This window comes from Sorghum bicolor, chromosome 1, assembly GCF_000003195.3.
Source record: "Sorghum bicolor cultivar BTx623 chromosome 1, Sorghum_bicolor_NCBIv3, whole genome shotgun sequence".
Taxonomy (NCBI): Eukaryota; Viridiplantae; Streptophyta; class Magnoliopsida; order Poales; family Poaceae; genus Sorghum; species Sorghum bicolor.
In genome coordinates this window covers 16,671,934-16,691,983 of record NC_012870.2, presented here as the reverse complement: position 1 = coordinate 16,691,983, position 20,050 = coordinate 16,671,934, and the positions used below count along the sequence as shown (strand labels likewise).

General features: G+C 39.9%; 3 protein-coding genes across 3 annotated transcripts; all 3 read right to left on the bottom strand.

Annotated features, from left to right (window-relative positions):
• Positions 4,440-9,500, bottom strand: LOC8065664 (probable dolichyl-diphosphooligosaccharide--protein glycosyltransferase subunit 3). The gene is made up of 2 exons (XM_002464296.2): positions 8,292-9,500; positions 4,440-4,858 (listed from the first exon to the last, which is right to left on the bottom strand). Exon 1 carries the CDS (start codon positions 9,355-9,357, stop codon positions 8,335-8,337), a length of 1,023 nt encoding a protein of 340 aa, XP_002464341.1. The 5' UTR covers positions 9,358-9,500; the 3' UTR covers positions 4,440-4,858; positions 8,292-8,334.
• On the bottom strand, positions 12,585-15,446 carry LOC8065663 (pentatricopeptide repeat-containing protein At3g53700, chloroplastic). Its single transcript, XM_002464295.2, has 2 exons — positions 15,278-15,446; positions 12,585-15,205 (listed from the first exon to the last, which is right to left on the bottom strand). Exon 2 carries the CDS (start codon positions 15,166-15,168, stop codon positions 12,892-12,894), a length of 2,277 nt encoding a protein of 758 aa, XP_002464340.1. The 5' UTR covers positions 15,169-15,205; positions 15,278-15,446; the 3' UTR covers positions 12,585-12,891.
• On the bottom strand, positions 17,128-19,798 carry LOC110432054 (protein ROS1-like). Its single transcript, XM_021452041.1, has 10 exons — positions 19,706-19,798; positions 19,553-19,621; positions 19,239-19,452; positions 18,554-19,012; positions 18,420-18,456; positions 18,254-18,340; positions 18,048-18,113; positions 17,814-17,928; positions 17,686-17,724; positions 17,128-17,364 (listed from the first exon to the last, which is right to left on the bottom strand). Exons 4-10 carry the CDS (start codon positions 19,006-19,008, stop codon positions 17,198-17,200), a joined length of 966 nt encoding a protein of 321 aa, XP_021307716.1. The 5' UTR covers positions 19,009-19,012; positions 19,239-19,452; positions 19,553-19,621; positions 19,706-19,798; the 3' UTR covers positions 17,128-17,197.

Here is a 20,050-nt window from a genome sequence, read left to right as displayed (position 1 = left end):
AAGTAACCCAACATAGTCCTTAAGCCCAATATGGCCCAAAATGTCTCTTGTGTTATGCGATGTATGGATAATTCATATTTGTGTGAATTGTGATTTATGTACTATGGATATGTTCTTATGCGATGTATGGATAAATATTTGTGTGAATTATGATCTATGGACTATGGATATGTGGTATTGTATTAATGTAGTCGCTAGTCACTAGTCAGTGCATATTTGATATTTGGTATTGCATTTTGGTCTCTGTATTTGCGCTATCATACGCGGCTTACATGTTCCGGTTTAAGTTTTCGCTTACAGCTCGTTTCCGTCTATTTTTCGATTTTACCCGCCGTTTTCGTATTACTGTTTATCCCGTTACCGTTTTCGCTCCTGGTTGTCCGGCTTCCACTTCCGTTTTCATCTAAAAATATGAAAATAAAAATGATAGAGGATTTTCTGTTCGTTTACGTCCCTTTTCAACTTTAACAAGCACTCCACCACCGTGGAAGACGCCTGCCGATAGCGCGCGATGGAACAAAAGGGCCTCTTCGCTACACATGGCACTGCTCAGTTCCTTTCAAAATATTTTCATATAAGTCAAACTTCCTAATTAAATAAATTTATAGAAAATATACAGTATTTATAACATCAAAATAGTTTAATTAAATTCACTATAAAAAAGTATGTCTTGATAGTACATTTATTTTGCATCTTAGATATTAATATTTTAAAAAGACTTAGGTATATCAGAAAATTTTGACTTATGAAAAAAATTAAACCATGTTGCATTTGAAATGGAGAAAGTGTCATACTTGGAGCACTAGATTTTTCTTAGCATTAAAATCCAGTGACACGACAATTTGACTAAACTGGACTATGCTGACGGTCAGCAAACTACAAATTAATCTAGAAGATTCCATGGACATCAACTTTATGTTGAGACCAAATTCTAGTTTTTTTTTCTAGATATAGAATACATGTACAGTCATAGACTCAGACTTATAAACGTCTACTATGTAAAACTGGGTTATGATAGATTTAAGGTTAACAAAGTCAACTTAATTCTGCACCTCATTATGAACTGACAAGCCATCTACCACTAGAGAAGTACTCCCTTCGTCTCAAAAAAAAGTTGTTGTTGACTATCAGTCTTGTTTGACCATCTGTCTTATTATAACTTTTTGTATAAATATCATCTATTTTGATATGACTTATTTGATCATTAGAGATATTTTAATAATGATTTATCTATTTTAGAATTTGCACAAAATTTTGAATAAGACGAGTAGTCAAATATGAGTGCTCAAAGTCAACAACAACGGTCTTTTTGAGACGAAGGGAGTAGTTTGGTCCAATGAGACACAAACATGAAACCTAAGGTTCAATCATTGTGGGCAAAACCTACGCCAATGCTCAGTCTTAGGATTGATACTACTCCCACTGTTGATCTTGATGGAATAAGATTTATTTGATCGATCCACTAAATTCATTGTGATCAAAACTTGAAAAGGATCGACCAACAAAAATCCCCATGTCTTGTATGACGTTCGGTAATTTTTACACAGAATTTCTCGCCATGGAAGTATATATGCAGGTATATATGGACAAAGATTATTCATAATGGTTGATCTCTCCATTCCAAAATATATAAGTCGTATTTTTTTAAATACATAGCTTTTGATAATGTGTTTAGATATAATATATGTCTATGTGCTAGAAAAAATTAGAACAATTTATAATTCAGAATAAAAGGAATATTCACCTTGACGTTCAGGTTCACTGTTGAGGAAGAATTAATAGAAATCCGAAGCTTTTGGGTTTTGGCCCGTGCCGATTCGCTTACGGTGGCTTGAGACAGCTGCACTGTAACGACGACCGCTACAACAAATCCGGCTCGTGTCACTAACAAGGACCCGCATGCTCATTTGAGCTTATTAGTCGAATCAGTTATTAGTAGTGTTTTTTTTTTAAAAAAAAATCAACCAACAGTACATTTTATCATGGCTTATAAGCCAAACAAACAAACAAGACTTTTTTTTTTCAAATTCGTCGGTGTAGACACGTCAAGTAAGCTAAAAAAAAATCCTTGAATACAAATTGGGCCAAGGACAAATTAGGATGCAAATGTTAACCAGTTCTCACCATCAACTATTCGGCGCTGGTGAGAACGTGTTCACTAACGGCATGCTGCCCCTGCTGCTGATGAGTGAGACCAGTAGAAAAATACAATTAATAATTGTAGCCAACAAAATAAGGTACGCTACTACCTACTAAGGCCTTGTTTAGTTCCGAAAAATTTTGCAAAATCGACACTGTAGCACTTTCGTTTGTATTTGACAAATATTGTCCAATCATGGACTAATAGGCTCAAAAGATTCGTTTCGTCGATTTCGACCAAACTGTGCAATTAGTTTTTATTTTCGTTTATATTTAATACTTCATGCATGCGTTTAAAGATTCGATGTGACGAGGAATGTGATAAATTTTGCAAAATTTTGTGGGAACTAAACAAGGCCTAATATGTATTCCTACCTCTGCTTTTGTCTGATAATAATAAAAAAGAAATCGCAGTCACACATTCAGCTTCGCCATTTGTTTAGGCTTCTTTCCGAAACTTCCACGGCCGGACGACCTGCTAGTTGCCTGGGTCGGCCTCGCCGAGGTCAAACACGGCCACGACGCCTCACCTGCTACCTGATGCCTGCTGCTTCAGCCTTCAGGCCATCATTATCCATAGCAATCATTCAAAGGCAGCGTGCTACTGCTGCCGCTACCATTCAAGTGTCTACGAGCAGCCCGTGGAGATCATTCACAACACCAAGGCAATTACTCGCTCTGTTATTTTTTACACGACACATTAGCATTATGTTAAGTCAAATATTACTTTCCTTTACCAACCATTTTTAAAAACATTACTTATAACATATCAACGGCCATGGAAACAAATGCCACCGTAAGTATATCGTCGTTGTCCTTTCTTTCTTTCTTTCAAATAAATAATACGATAACCAGGTGACTTTGCAAAGCTGTCTCCAATCTAATGGGGACACATCATGCAACGGCATGAGCCCGTTCGATTGAACTTATCTAGTATTTTTTTTCTCATAGTAAATCAACAATAATATTTTTAGATATTACTTTTCAGCCAAGTGAACAGGCTATACACTAAGTTATGCTTGTTCATGTTCGCAACATTGACCAAGAAATATGTGCATTTTTTCGGTCTAGTGTATTTGTTCTTTTAACGCAAATGTGATAGGAGTTTAGCCATCTTTGTATTGATACATTTAGAGGCCTTAGGCCAAAAAAGAATTACAAAACTAAAAGTTGAGCACTGACAAGAAAAATGAAGAAAAAAATACCTCACATTTTGTTCCTTCCATATGATGTCCCATCATATTAGGAAAAAATTATCTTTAAAGCCCTTAGGCCTCATTCGGTTATGCCATATGATATTCCATCATATTAAGGGTCTATTTAGTTGTTTCAGAATAGAGCAAGGAATTATTTCAGCTTATTAAGGGCATGTTTAGATGCAAAATCTTTTTGAATTTTGACAATGTAGCACTTTCATTTGTATTTGACAAACATTGTCTAATCATGAATTAACTAGGCTTAAAAGATTCGTCTCGTGATTTATAGATAAATATACAAAATTAGTTATTTTTATCTATATTTAATGCTTCATGCATATGCCAAAAGGTTCCATATAACAGGGAATCTTGTAAACTTTTGAGTTTTTAAGTGCATCTAAACAAGCCATAACTGGGAATCATTCCATGCCTTTATTCCTGAATAACCGAACAAGGCCAGCCTAGTATTCTGGCTGGAATTAATCTTGGGAACCATTCTCTAGCAACTGAACGGGCCCTTGTCGGGTGTGAGCTGGTGTTTGCTTACTGATGCTTTAGAAGACTATGGAAACCATTGCTGAAGCAACTGTGCTATTATTGAAGCCACATGTTGATAAAAAAAAGTAATATGTTTATTTAGTGATATAAATACTTATACTTTTTAAAACTTGATTGATCAAACTAAAAATGGTTTAACTTAAAAAAATCTGACATGGCAGATTTGATAACAATGGCCATGACAATAAACCCCAAGGCCTTCAATAGACCCCGACGTCGAGCTTAAGCTCCTTCGGCCACCGGCACCCACACTGTAAGCTCCAGCCGCCTGAACTCAGCTGGCACATCCACAAGCTCCGGCCACTGCCACACCCACGCCCGTTCAATGAGATGTAAAAAAAAAACCGAAAACGATATGTAAACGATGAACATATCCCACATACAATAAGAAAAAAAAAAAGACCCTGATTTAGAATCCTTGATGGAGTTGAACCAAGAAAAATGGCCCTCAAAAGTACAGGAGCTTTCAAATATAAAAATAAAAGCCCTGATTTAAGGGCTCTTTGTTCCTGTAAGAGTTGTTTGTACTAACAACCAATTCAACTCTGTAAGAACCAGTAGACATTTAAACGAGACTGATGCACATTACATCAAGAACGGCAGATAATGTCTTTAAATATCTGTACGACAGCCTCGCAATCCAGATATCACAATATGGACAAAATTTCCCTGGATACAATCCAGATACCACAAGTCCATACCAAACTTCCAGACCAGATCATTCAATGCAGTGATCATCCAAAGGCTGTAAGCAGGGCATGATCAACTAAGTTTACCATTGTCTTGTTAAACCAAGTAAAAGTACCACATCATATATAGGAGTTCAAAATTGGGACTTTTCTTTTTGAGTAACAGAATTGAAAATTCAGCTAAAATAACTTGAGTTCTCTCTCTATTTCATACTAGAGCAGCTGAGAAACTGCAACCTTAAACTTTTGGCATGTCAATTTGGACGACTTCATACCCTGAAATTAAATAAGCAAATCGTCAGCAGTAGGAAAACTAGAAATAACTGCACACTATTTTCACAAAATTGCATCTCCAATTTAAGTTTCAGAATCACTTTGAGTATTCCCTCTAGCTTAGAACTCATTTCCTTGAGAAAGAAGTATGAACAAGTAAAATCACATAAGATCACACAAAAAGTGAACAAAACAATCACTTCCTGGAAAGTGTGTGGTAGCTTCAATACATGCTAATGCCATCTTAGCATGTGGTAGCTTCAAGAAAAGTTTGATCAAGAACAATGTTACATGGATACGCAAGCCCAAAGAAATTTTGCAGTGTCAACTCATGCTCAACACAGGGCAACATGTATCAGACATGCCAGAGCAGCACCGGAGGCAAACAGGTTTCTTTGGAGGATGGCCAACCACAGAGCATGGAGGATGAAAAGTGGAGAAGGGCTGAAGAGTCTGCCAGCGTTAAAGATGATAACTTGATAAGAACCGCAGGTCCTCAGCCTTGCCCTTCCAGTCTGCTAAGTTAGCAACATCTGATTCCTAGGGAATTAAGAGCACCAGTGAAGATGAGAAGGGCAGCGCCAATCAATTTTGCGAGTCCCAGATGCAAGGGGATGGCCGTAGCAGCTCTGCGATGGGAACAAGAGATCAGAGGTCGGTGTAGTCTTGGCAATAAGAGGAGGGAGCGGTTGCAGCTACTAGCTGTGTCCCTGCATACGCCTAGTGAAGGTTAGGGCAAGATTTGTTTAGGTGGACTGAGTAGGCCTGTAAAAGGCAGCCCAATAGCATATATCTTTCTTTGTTCCCTCTCCTGTTCTTTTTCTCTCCTTTTTAAACTTTTGATGCATTTGCCCATGAATTTGACATGTATGGATTAGTTAAACGTAACACGATGATAAAACATTGCACACAAGATTGTGTAAATGAATTTCTTTTCTTTTCTAATTAACAACAATAATAATTAATATATTAGACAAACCCCAAATCCTATTTTCTAGAGTTCGCCGGATTAGGCACCTGCACCCAAATCTGGACACAGACACCCTCCACTCACACTGGCACCTGTGTCCAGGTAACACTGGTCAAGAGCATCAATAACAAAAAGAAGTCATAGCTTCATGATATTCTATTGCTAAATTCCAAGTTCATACTAGATACTGGAAAGTACCTTAGCATACCTAAGCAAAAATGTTAGCTAGAAAGTATATAACTCAAGGGAATACACTGATGGCCATAATCCTCCAAGTCCACATTATATGTTAAATCTGATGCGCTTTTTGCACACTATATTTATTTGGTTCGAGCTAGCATGCTTACAAGTGACACCCACGGTTTAGAACTTCGTGCTCCCCAACAAATTTATTTTTTTACTCCTCAACACCCCATTTATAAATCATACAGATCTGCTATGGATCCAGATTGGGTACCGCAAACAGGAAAACTTAACAATCTCATTTTAACTATTTCGCTGCCTGACACTCAAGAAATTCAGGTTTTAAGTGGTAGCATTTTCTCTAGTTCTAGATTCTAGATCACACTAAATAGTGGTAAAAAGTAAAAACACTACAAAAACTCAAAGGTAAAATCATCCATTCAGGATAGCATCCTGATAGTTGCTAAAGTTTTTCTTTTAGAAAAAGCACATGTTTCATAGAATCACTGAATTCTATAATCCAAATCCAAAATTCAGAAAATATTTCCTATTTATGAATGTAGGATTATAATATCAGTTTTCAAAGTGGTATCTCATTGCCCTCACAAAGTTAAAACTAGTGTGACCTGAAAGAGTACGAATAATATATAAGAGGACTCGTGACTCAGTATACATGTTCTACTTAAAGTGCTGAACCAAAGATTAATATAGAACTTAGAAACTTTGAGACAGCACCACAGATTGTTACTCATAGCTCTTTATCTTTCTAATATTAGAAAGTTAGAATAGTATTGAATTTTCAGGTCACTTTGATACCATTTGAATTCACATTGTTACCATTTGTACCATCTATTCTATACCGTTAGCAACAAATCACTCAGAAATTTAATTTACTCACTGTCATAAGCTCAATTTTATAATAAGTAAATGTCATTGAAGCCCCACAATTGGGGGCCCGCAAGCGGTATCAATATGGAACAGCCAATCATCAGACACCAAATTCGAATGTGTCCCAAGTCCCAAGTCCCAACCCAGATGCCGCCACTATGACACTGAATGAAATTGCCAAGCCATAATAGTTGAAACTGTACAGAACTAGGTTCATATCCTGGTCAACGTAATCCAAACATGTTATCTTTTTTTCTGAATATTAAAAAACAAATGTTTAACTATCTTTGAATTATGAAAATATTACTTTTTAGTGTATCTCATAAATACTATCCTGCTACAGACAAATAGCACTGTATGCTTGATGTTAAAAGGCTTCAGTTGAGCCATGTGACCAAAAGTAGCACATCTGAATCTTTATATGCACACTGCATCCTCTTGGTAAAAGAATCTTTCGAACTCCTTGAGTTTGACATCCTCATCGTGCATCCCAATTCTTTAAAAGAACTTTGATGTAACAGTAAAAATTGCCTGTTCAGGCAAAACAAATATTGGACGCCATATGAGTAGAACTGAGCCATGGAGAGCATGGGACAAACAGCCTCTTCTACGGAATACAGTACTGATCCGGTGATCCCAAATAAACACAATTGACATACAACTATGAGCATCTAAGAAAGATGCTACAACTAATTACGCATGATCGCACATGTCTCCACAAGCATACAGCCACCACCACCAGCACAAGAAAGATACTACAAAGTAACATAATTCTCAAAAACAAAGCATTGTAGGGCATAGCGTACACATGCTAATGCATATGATTTTTTTAAAGATGGAATGAAAGAACGGAAAGAAATGGAGAGCTCAAATCAAGGGTAAGGAATGGAATCCAATTCAAAATCAGTTCTCTGTCCAGTTTGCTAGGACAGTAACCAAACCGAGGAAACACAAGAAAACACGCTGCTAAAAGATCACTAGATATCAATGCATCATCAAATATTTTTTTGGTTAATAGTGTACCGGATAATCTGTTAGAAATGACCATCCTCAGAATGACAAATACATAAGATAATTATTGGTTTTTCAGGATACTACAATTATTTTACAAAGCATGCTAACTGCCAAGGAAATTGCTTCAAGTAATTGGAGATACAGAAATCAGTTTCATAGGGAGATGCTCCACACCATTTATTTCAACGCTGGATTATCATCAACCCAAGGTTGTTTTTGGATTTTCAAGCCAGTACATCTTTTGCTTAAACACATGTATGAATTATCAATTATGAACCTAAGACAAGATCATTTATACTCAGGGTCACCCAATGTTAACGCAACAATCGCGACCAATATGCCGACAACAGAATTGGAAAAAGGTGGGATGTTATTCCATACCTCTGAAAGTAAAGGAAAGCATCCATCCCACTCGGCAAGAATTTCACCTCCAGCTGCTCGGGAAGAAGGTATGAATGCTATAACCAGTCTTCCAGTTATCCAAGTAGATCACCTTCCTAACAGCCCACCACCCAATCGCCATGACAGCGAGCATCGCAAATCGCTGCGTCTGCAGGCTCTCCACCTTCACCAACAAGTGTGTCACCCCAGCGATCATGAGACCCACGAGTGTGTACAAGAACCCGACAGCAAACCCCTCAGCCCCCAGCTGCATCCCTGACCCCTGGTAGAAGAACACGAGCTTGTTGGGATCCGCGCGGTCGGTGAGGAACATGGGCGTGTGCCTGATGATCCCGTACATGCCCCCAGAGACGCTGAAGAAGTAGACAAAGAGCGCCCCAGCCATCCAGACCCGGCGGTCATGCAGCAGGGTCTCCCCATCGATGATCCTCTTGATCATGAAAGGGATGGAGATGAGGAAGAGGATGCCGAGCAGGATGATCTGGTTGCGTGAGAGGAGCGGCGGGCGTACGATGGGCCCAACCTCGAGGCCCGTGCGGGACTCGATAAACTCGGCCATGGAGTCGGCGAGGCGCGAGAAGTGGGACTGGTCCATCTGCTCGGATTTCGACAGGGTGGCGTGCTCGGGGCGGATAAGGCGGACATGGGGCAGCGAGTTGACGCCGAACTGGTGGAAGGAGTGCTGCGACTCGGCGAACTCGATGTCGGCGAAGAAGAGGTCGCCGGAATCGGGGTTGTGGGCGAGGAAGGAGGCGGAGAGGAGCGCGAACTCGGTGCGGAGCTGGGGCAGGTGGAGGTCGGGCTTGGAGTGGAGCGAAGCGGCGTCGAAGAAGACGAGCACGGAGTAGGGGCGGCGCGAGGAGGGGGCGGTGAGGAAACGGGTGACAGCGGTGTCGGTGAGGTGGATCACGCCGGACGGGGACCGCGCGCGGAGGGACTGGAGCTCCGAGACAAGGTCATCAGCGCCGGCAGGTGTGGCCGCGAGGAGGACGAGGGGGAGGAGGAGCAGCAGCAGCAGCAGGTGGCGGTGCGGTGGAGGCGCCATGGCGGATGGGCAGATCTGGGGGGTAGGAGACCGGCGGGGGTAGTAGACTTGCGTTGAGGCAACGGACAAAGGTGGAAGAGAAGACAGAGGACTCACTAATGGGCTGAATCCTAGCTACTAATGGGCTACCTGGGTCGCTTACTTGGTTCAATCTTCAGTGAATCGCACTAAGGGCTTGTTTATATGTAAAAACTTTTTGGATTTTGGCACTGTAGCACTTTCGTTTTTATTTGATAATCATTGTCCAATTACAGAGTAACTAGACTTAAAAGATTCGTCTCGCGATTTACAGACAAACTGTGTAATTAGTTTTTATTTTTATCTATATTTAATACTCCATGCATGTGCCGCAAGATTCGATGTGATGGGGAATCTTGTAAAATTTTTGGTTTTTGGGTGCATCTAAACAAGGCCTAAGAGGATGAGAAAATGTTTATTCGCTAAGAGAGAAGTCTAATTCACTCCCAACTAATCACTGAATTTGAAAGGCTTTCTCGAACTTAGATCCCGTTTAGCATGGCTCTACTTCACCAGTGAAGCTGTTTTTTGAGGCTTCAGCTTCATAAATAGCTCTATCGGTGGAGCTGGAGCCGTTTTGTAAATCATTTGGCAAAACACCTCCTTCCTTAAAATGTGCTCTCACGGAATGCCACGTAGGATGAAGTGAAGCCAGAAGAAGGCACTATTTTTGGCTCCTTCGCACCCCAAAACTCTATAGAGCACGTTTTTAGGAGCTTCATTGGTGGAGCCATTTCATTTTACCCAGTTTGACAGAAAAACGACTCCTGAAGTCGCTGGAGAAGCCCTGCCAAACGGGGCCTTAATACTGAACAACATATATGTTTCAGCTTTTAAAACGGGACAAATACCCTCTTGACTATTTTTAAAGTGGTTTCTTAGGTGGTTCGCTGACTTGGCAGTGGGACTGATCCATTATTCGGTCCTTCTCCTTTCTTTTATATAAAAATACGCAAACTTTTTTTATGAAGTCGCATGAACATAAACTTTATATCAAAGTTGTCGAGGTCTTTACAATCTACAACTTTATAGTTGATAACTTATAAATTTAATATATTTTAGAGGCTCAAATAATTGGTTTAAGTTAACATATTTTATTAAAAAAAAATAAAATAACCTCGATTGTGACACAGTCTATAGCAAAGTTATAGCTTGAACTAAGATTAACAACTTTGTAATTGATAACTTGTTTATCTCAGATTGTTTAGAGACACATGTATTCGTTTTAAGTTCTCTAATTTTAAAATTCATTTGTTTTGAATTTTTCAAATGACCTTAGATGTTAACGTCAATAAAGTTGTGGCTCATCTCAATATGTTTTACAACTTTGTAGTTGATAATATTTTTGTCCAGGGTCGTCGTTTAGAGCTTCTAATCTCCTATTTCTTTTCACGCCTTGATTTCGTAGAGAAGTGACAAAATTATGCTGGTATAACCCCCTCGCAACCCCAAAACTCATCTTATGACTTCTAGTGATTGACGGAAATGAAATACAATATGCTCTTATTATTAATTGTTCTCAATGAAATAAATGATGATTTAACTTAATCGTTACTGTTGTTGTTGAATGATGCCACTGAACAGGGATGAAGTGATTTGCGAGAAAAAATCAGTGCCCGCCTTTCTGAGCTTGGATAGTGTTCAACTTCTTAGTGCTGGTTACTTATTGCGGTTTCAGTGTAATCATATCGATGTATCGAATGCCGAACATGCAAACACAAACAGAACTAGCTGAAAAATGTTCTAATAAGAAGACAAACGGCACAATGCTAGATGGCAACTGTATGAAATTTAGAAATGATTCACACTTGAGTGTACTTTGTGAAAAGTTTTCGTGTTGATAGCCCACCAATTTTTACGGACCTTCTACTCACTCACCGCAATGAAAACAGAGTAGAGTATGTAGAGGTTACACAATGGCTGCAGCTGCAACTACAGTATTTTGTGAAAAGATGAATAAGCCGGACTACAGTATTTTTCGAGAGATGAATAAGCCAGCTGCTGCGACTGCAGCTTATTTCTATCTCACAGAGTACCGTAGCTACAGCCGAACAGCCCAACAATGTAATTCCCATTTTGCAAACTACTAATAACTACAAATCCACAATGGGTAGCAGACACGAAAGTCTTCTTTGCCTCTGGAGTTCAACAAAAAATACAATAGGGACAGCTCTTACTGTCTTACATTGGTGCAGTGATACATGCCTTTAGATGAACCGCAAAGCATTTAAAACACATAATCCCATACAATGCTTGGAAGCAAATTCCCTATCTCATAAACCAAAGGGCAAACAACCTTCTGTATCAGCCAGTCATCATAGAGGAACAATGGTAGTAGGAGTATCATATAGAAGGCACCGCGTGCTACAACCACAAACATCATACAATCGGATACCATCACGAATTATAAATATAAATATACATTAGCATTTGTGCAACCTGTCAGTACAAAACTCAAGGCTTAAGGCACTAGAAAATGAATATAACAGATATAATATAACTAGAAACAGTTAGCAGAACATCCATGAACCATAGTTTCCTTTAAAAAGGATGGATAAGCTAATCAGGTTTCTGTTTCAGTTTCCAAAGTTGTTGTGTGGTTCTGCAATCAAAATATGCCAAAGTGGATTCACCACAGTACCACACAGGTATCCATGAAGTTCTCCTGGATGTTGGATGTTCTTTTCATCTTCTTTGCAAGGAACATTCTACAGATAGTTAAGTAATACAGATTTTTCGTAACTAACATGAAAGATGTTTCCATTCACATGACAATGATAATACTTTCAGTTCCGTAAGAACCTGCAGAAACATTTTACTTCAGCTAACCATCACCATGAAAAGCAGCTATTTTCATACACATGACACTGATACTGATCATAGACACCAGACATGCACAGTCCATGTAATGTGAGAAGGACAAGGAATCAGATAATATGGTCAGTCCCTCACCTCACAAAATGCTCTGTACTAATAATCAACCTTTATGATGCCCTCCTTGAGTATACGAGTATATATGTGACCACCAGTATCATTCTACCTAGCAGACCTTTTTTTTTTGCAAGGAATATAATAGGATGTAAGGTAGTCTTATAAACCACCTTAAAACGCTTAGTATGAAGTCACTCACAAAAGTTTATGAACAACACATTGTAAGATAGCTAAAATCTGTTGCCCCTGAAATTTCTGGATGTGAAAAATAAAAATCCTGAAAAGAATCCCTAATTATTAAAAGAAAAGTAATGATAAATGTAGCATCATTTGAAAGAGCAGCAAGAATATTGTGATCATTAGCTAGCTACCCAAGAAATACAGGAGCCTCAAAAGAGGATTCACGGTGGACATGAAGGTAAGGAGCTCTCCAGAAGCAAGAGAGCATCCCATACTCTGCTGACATCAGTACTACAAAGCGATGAGATAGACATCTATTACACCACTGCTGCAAAAGTTTAAGCCAATCTAGCAACCACAAAATTTTTCATCTACTCCGTCATTTACATGATACATTCTCAGGCATCAACGATATGTCCACTGAGGGTTGTTTATCTCTAGGAGACGGCCAAAAGTTGCTAATGCATCATAATATTTGCGGATCTTGAGATATCCTCTTATCGCAGAAGCATCAGATTCTCTGAATTTGGCCTTTTCTATAATTAGTTCAATAGCACTAATAAGATAATCATCCATGCCCAGATTCAATAGACCTTCAGCTAGCATACGGAAGGATGAAAACTCAGGCATGAAACCCTTATTCACCATCTCCACCAAGAAATCAAAAGCTTCTTTGATAGGCCCTCCACCACGACAGAGACTACGGAAAACAATCTTATATGTGAGGGCATCAGGAGGCTCACCCACCTCAGTCATCTCCCTGAAAAGATTAAGGGCATCTCTTAAATTATTCCGTCTAAACAAAGACTGTATCACAGGGTTGTAAGCTTTTGGAGTAGGCCTAATCCCTTTAATTCGCATGCCTCTTAAAAGCTTCAAAGCAACCTGAGTCCTACCAGCCTTGCATAGACCGTTAATGAGTGTTCCATATGTGACAACATCAATTTCAAATCCATTTGCTGTCATAGTTTCTAAAATATCAGCTGCTTTCTTGATGTTCCCCTGCTTGCAATAATGTGTTAGAATAGAATTATAAGTGATATTATTAGGTTGCAATCCTTCCTTCACCATCTGTTCAATGAGTTCTGTTGCGTCATCAATCCTCTTGGCCTTGCACAAGCCATCAATAAGCGTATTAAATGTGACAGCACTCCTTGAAATACCCTGTGCATCCATTTGATCAAAAACCTCCTCAGCTTCTTCTATTCTCATTTTCTTGCATAGCGCATCAATTATTGTGTTATATGTCACTGTACTCCGAGGGCAACCATTGGATTCCATCTCATTCAACAAATCCAAAGCATTTCCAAGCTTCCCCATTGAGCAAAGATGATCAATCAAAATGTTGTATGTAACTTCATCAGGGGTGCATCCGCTGCTCTTCATCTCCTCAAACAACCGAATGCCAAGATGAGGATCTCCTACCTTGCAAAGGGCATTGATCAAAATATTGAAAGTATAGACATCCGGAGAAAGCCCCTTCACAGTTAGCTCACGCGCAAGGTCCAATGCTTCCTCAAGACGATTCTGTGAGGACAGAGCAACAATGAGAGTGTTGAATGTGGTGGTGTCAGGCAAACAACCCCTATCCACCATCTGATTTACAATTCCTTTAGCCTCATCAAGCTCTCCATTTTTACTGAGGCAGTTGATGACAGTATTGTAGGTGAAAACATCAGGATCATGGCCCTCCTGAAGCATCAGATCCATGACTTTCAAGGCATGGCTGACATGCCCGTTCTGGCACAACCCGTGAACAAAAGTGTTATATGTGACCTGATCAGGCTCAAATCCATCAGCAATCTCTTGCTGTATGTAGCCAAGTGCATCCTCCACTCTCCCCATCTTGCAGTAGCCATTAATCAGAACATTAACAGTCACCCCTGTCGGTGAGCATCCAGCTTCCATCATCTTCGCCTTCACCCTCAGAGCCGCTTCAATGCTTCCCTCCTCAATAAAGCCTTGCATCAGCGTGGTGAATGTGGTCTCATCAGGCGCCACACCATGGCTCGACATCTCTTCCAGCATCAAGACCGCGGTCCTGACCTGATGTGCCCGGCACAGCGCCTTGATCAGCGTGTTGAGTGTCACAACATCAGGCTGAATCCCCCGACCAGTCATCTCATTGTAGACCGACTCCAGAAGCTTCAACTTGCTCCCCTCCACAAGGACATTGAGGAGGTGGTTGAACACCACCGTGTCCGCCTGAACCCCAAAGGTGTCATTGTCGAGCTGGTTCAGAACAAGGTCGACGGCGTCGTCGAACCGCCGCAGCCGCGCGTAGCTCTCGACGAAAGACCGCACCACGACAGCCCTGACCTGGTGCCCTTCCCGCCGCATCTCCCGGACAAGGCCCTCCATCAGGTCGAACGCGCCGGCGGTGCCGAGCTTCTGGACGATCTCCTCGTACACGGCGGAGCTGGGCGCGAAGTCCTCCCGCGCGAGCGCCGAGTTCAGCATCCGGAGCGCCGCCTCGGGGTCAGACTGCTCGCGCAGGGCGGCGAGGAGCCGGTCTTGGTCGGAGATGGCGTACACCCGGAGGGGCGCGGGACGGTGCCCACGCCGCCGAGGCTGAGGCCGCAGCGCGGGTGGCCGGGCATGGCCATTGCACGGGCACGCAGCCGCCGCTGCCGGTGCTGGCGAAGCGCGGGAGTAGGAGGCTAGGTACGACGTCGTGGCCATTGTGACAATGTCGCAAGCATTTGGTGCGCGTTCTGGGCTGCAAGGGACGGTGAGCTCAGAGGTCGGCGGTGCTAACGAAGCAAATTGGTCAAGGGGATTGTTGGGCAACCTTGGGTCTTGGGAGGAGCTCAGAAGAAGGCGGGTCGAGGCAAAGGAGCTGAAGGCTTCCACTTCCAGTCCCAGCAGAAGGGCGCTGGGCAGCTGGCGAACAGAGCAGGAAAGGGGAAGAGGAAGCAGTGTGGCACCGTGACTTCGAGGAAGCCGAAGGGATAGGGTACAAGGCTTTTTCGCACCTACATCCCCTGTTCTTTTATGTTTTCTTAAAACGGGGATCATCAGAGATTCAGAGTTCACATGTTCTGAACCTTAATTAGTGTCACTATCTTTCTTTTGCATTGGTTTATATATATATATATATATATATATATATATATATATATATATATATATATATATATATATATATATATATATATATATAGGATTGCAGGCCCCTGCATAGAAGTGTCCCTAATTGCAGTTGCAGGGTTCGGTTATCCTCTATATGTTCTCTGTTGGGAAAAAAACTGTGCACTATAATCTGTACTTTGTTTCATTTGTTCCACTATATATATGAATCAAAACTCAAGTTACGGGTGCCACCGTGCGAGGAGGCACAATACAAAGAATTGTTGAGAGATTGTTTAACAAATCTTGAGCCAATAGAGAAAAGCAAGAGGAGAAATAAAATCCTCTGTATATATGAAACAAAACTCAAGCTACAGGTAGGAAGAGAAAATAGGCTTCCTGCCCTCCATGGGAAATGTTAAAGCTGGAAGAACGAGTTGAAGAAAGCAGAACAAGGGTGAGGCCATCAGCTCTTGGAACCTGTCATGGATTACAACTCTAAGAATGGGAGGAAAAACGGCCAGGCACTGAAGAACTAAATCAAGACTGCTCCCCCCAAGAGTTCAATTCTTCATGTGGCTTGCCTCAAAGGGAAGATTACAATGCCGTGCAAACCTTTTCAAGAAGAGAATTGTAGCAACCCAAACCTGTGAGGTTTGCCAAGGGTTGGAAGAAACGACGGATCACATCCTGCTACACTGCCCTTTTGCAAGAGGGTTCTAGAATGCCTTGGGGCACTCAATCGATGATGGACTTTCTGTACATCAATTACAGTCCTTGCCCAAGATCCAAAACGTTCCGGTCAAACAGTTCAGTAGCTTCATAGCATTGTGCTGCTGGCAACTTTGGAAGCGACGAAATGCTCTTATCTTCCGCAATGAAAGTCTTACGCTTCGCCAGGTGTTACACGCCTGTGCCATGGATGCAGAAGCTTGGCGTCCCAGGTTCAAGAAGAAAGAGAAGGACGTCAACACGGCTTGGTGTATTTTTCTTCACTCGATTATAAACCAGTTTGCCTAGACTAGCGTGTATATACTTGTAAAGTCTCCCTTACAAAAACAATCTCTGTAAATCCTTTGTGACAATGTGTCACCTTTCAATAAAACCAGGTTGGAAAATCCCCCCATTGATTGCTCAAAAAAAAAAGAACTACATCAAGAAACATCTATATATGTATCTATCTATCTGAAAATGCTCCCCTAACTTCTAATTCTGCATTGGATTTGACTTGCTCAGCGTCTGCTTCTTCAGGCTGTCACCAATGGCAACGCCGTGGCCGCGCGGTAGCAGCATAATTCAGTAGCCAACGGCGGAGCCAGAAATTTTTTAAGAGCCAACGTTCTACAGGTGTTTTTGGCGTGCAGACCAGACAATGTGCATGCTTCTTTTCAGATTATGTTTCAGATAGTCGACGCTGGCACCGTGAGGCTGCTGTCACACCAATGCCAATATCATTAGGACGGATCAAGTTTGACGCCTCTTTGTTTTTAGATGATGGACTGGACAGAGGAAAGCACCACAAAATGGGGTGAAGAACTCAATTAGTAGGTAGTAGTAGAGATAAATAAAACAATATATAAACACAACTTTACAGAACTAATTTAGTTCTTTGCAATTGCTCCTTCAGAACTAGTGACAACATCTAACTGTATTGGGCTCTGTCTTTGTCATTGCCTTCCACTGAATTCGGGCTTGAATCAGGTATGTGCCTTTTCTTGCCAGTTTTTTTCTGCAGTTCATTATGAAATGCAGCAGATAATATTGTTGCACGCCTGCTACTGCGGTCAAATTCTCTACAACATATGTACCCTGCACAAATCCGAACATAATTGATTGTGAAGAAAAAACAAAAATGACTTTTCTCCATCTAAAAAGTCATGATTTGATCTTATTGAGAAACACCAAATGAACATATATATGGTTAATGAACCCTAAGAGAAAGGGTAGAAAAATATGCTAACTAATAGCATTTAAAAGATATTATCTTTAGAACTAAATTAATAGTGAGGAGGTTCATATTGCACTATGTATTTACAATCCTTTGAATCTCTCCTCTGTTTCTATACAGTAACTTCATATCATATTTTAGTTGTTTTGTTCACATAGAAGAAACAGATCATAACCATATACCTGAATGATATAAACGTTGAATTCCTTCTTGTGTTTGACCTGAGTAAATGATGCAATGTAATTAGTGCTTTTATTGAATAACTATTCATCTCATATTTTCTATAATTTATATATAAGTGATAATATACCTTTGGTGATAGTAGATAATGATGTGCCAAAGTACACCCTACACATTCCGAAGTTCCAGAAAATATCTCTTTTTATTTGTATAGGTGAACATGTAGATGAATGATCTGCAAAAACCTAGAAAAGTGAATGCTATTTTTAGTTAGTCAACGTCAAACAATTTAGTTTTGTGTATGTAAGAAGACATATATTGAATAGAAACTTTATTAGAAGAATAAGGATGGAAAATAGTGTACCTCATTTATTTGAAAGTATGTACCATCCAATGGAAATATTTCTCTGTTCGCGGTCCGGCAAGGTATCTATTATGAAATAAAGTGGTTTTTAATCATTCATAGATCTTGAAATTGGAGTTCCCAAGAGAAAGACTGCATTGTTCTTGTAATATTTTCAAAAGCGTACAATTATAAGTGGTAGATGAGATCAAAGCACACTAACTCACCAGAATGGTAGCATTCACAATATGGTCGTTGTAATCACGAATTATAAAGAGGTATGGGTTGCAATCACCATGAACCCTTGGTTCAAACTAGTAATCCAAGCAGTTTGTCATTACGAGTTTGTTACTTCCATAAAGAAATTATAAAGAATGGAGGAATTAAGCTAACCTTGTCCAAGATTTCGTGCCCATCGGGGATTATGTACCTATACAATGCAAAAGTGGCATATTAAAAAATCGACATGCAGAGATATTTTATAACATATTTTGATTGTCTTAATTGAAAGAGAAATTCTGCCATACGCAAGGTACTCTGTTCGCAGACGATATCTTCTTTGAATTGGGATTGGGCTATCACGTGGATGGATCAAAACCATATCGGTTCCATATGATAGCTCGGATGTTGCATTTTCGACGGGTTTTATTCGCCGAAGATCCAAATACGGAATATCATCTTCTATATCAACAATATTGTGATACTCTTGTTCATACTCTTGCTGATACTCTTGTTCATACACTTCCTGATACTCTTGTTCATACCCTTCCTCACTTGATGATTCTGGATATTCATGTGCTGGAGTTGGTGGCATCTCAATAATAGGCTCAGTGCTATGTCTCTCTATACTTTTTCCCATTTCAATTTGGCACTGATACATATGTTCACGACTTGGTTTGACTATTACAACACCATGTATTCTTTCATCCATGTTAGTTTGCCCACTTTTATCCCATCGATGATCCTTTAGAAGGGTGTGCATGCCTCTGTTAAGAAACATCAATTGCATTATTTTCTTCATTAGAACAAAGTGTACTTAATGAAATTAAAATGTTGTAGCTTTATGAATAAGTAGGATGACTAGAAAACTTTATATTTAGTTTCGCTAGTTGAAACTTTTATATGTTTAGCTCCTCAGGCTAAAGAAAAGTCATAAATACAACAATATATTACCAACGATGTATTAAATAGACTATGTATATTGAAGCTAACCCTTCAAAGAGACTTTTGTAGTACTTGCAATCTTTAGTAAATGGGCAGGCACCACAATTTGGTCGATTTTGGCTGCATATTGACTAGCAAATAAACCACATCATCGGTATTGAGAAAACAAAAATAAATAAATAGATCCATTTACATACCTTTCAAGAAACAAACCAATGTACATACCTTTCCAAATGTTATCAGCTGACAATGCAATTCATACCTGTATTTTTCATCATGTCATATTATATATATATTATGCTATTCCATCGACAAAATTCTAGGAAAGCAGCTACATCAACAGTTCAAACTAAAAAACTTACACTTTGTGTGGAGGAATCTTGCAAAATAAGGGCTCAAGACGCTTCTGAATTCTAGCCATGACAGGATTTCTTTATACGGACAAAAGATGTTGATGAGAAATATTGAAATCGAGTATGTGAATGTGCACGACAAAAACAAAAAGATGATCTTACTTTTCCACCATATGGAACTCTATAGAATCACCTAAAGGTTCAAGTGGGACCCATCCTAGCCTTGTCACTAGGCGAGCTACATTTACATCAACCTAAAATAAAGAAGAATTTGTCATAATTTTGTTAGTTCTACATGCACTCTCCTATGACAATAACTATTTCAATTTTGATGTGGTAGCTTACCGGAAATCCTCTATGTCTCAGCGCTAAGAGACGAATGCAGGCATCACTTTTATATCCAATCCCTATTATACTTTGTAGGTACTCCCTGCATGGACAAAAAGATTCTTTTTTATTTGCAAAGTATAAACTATAATGTCAATTCACTAAAATGAATATTTTACA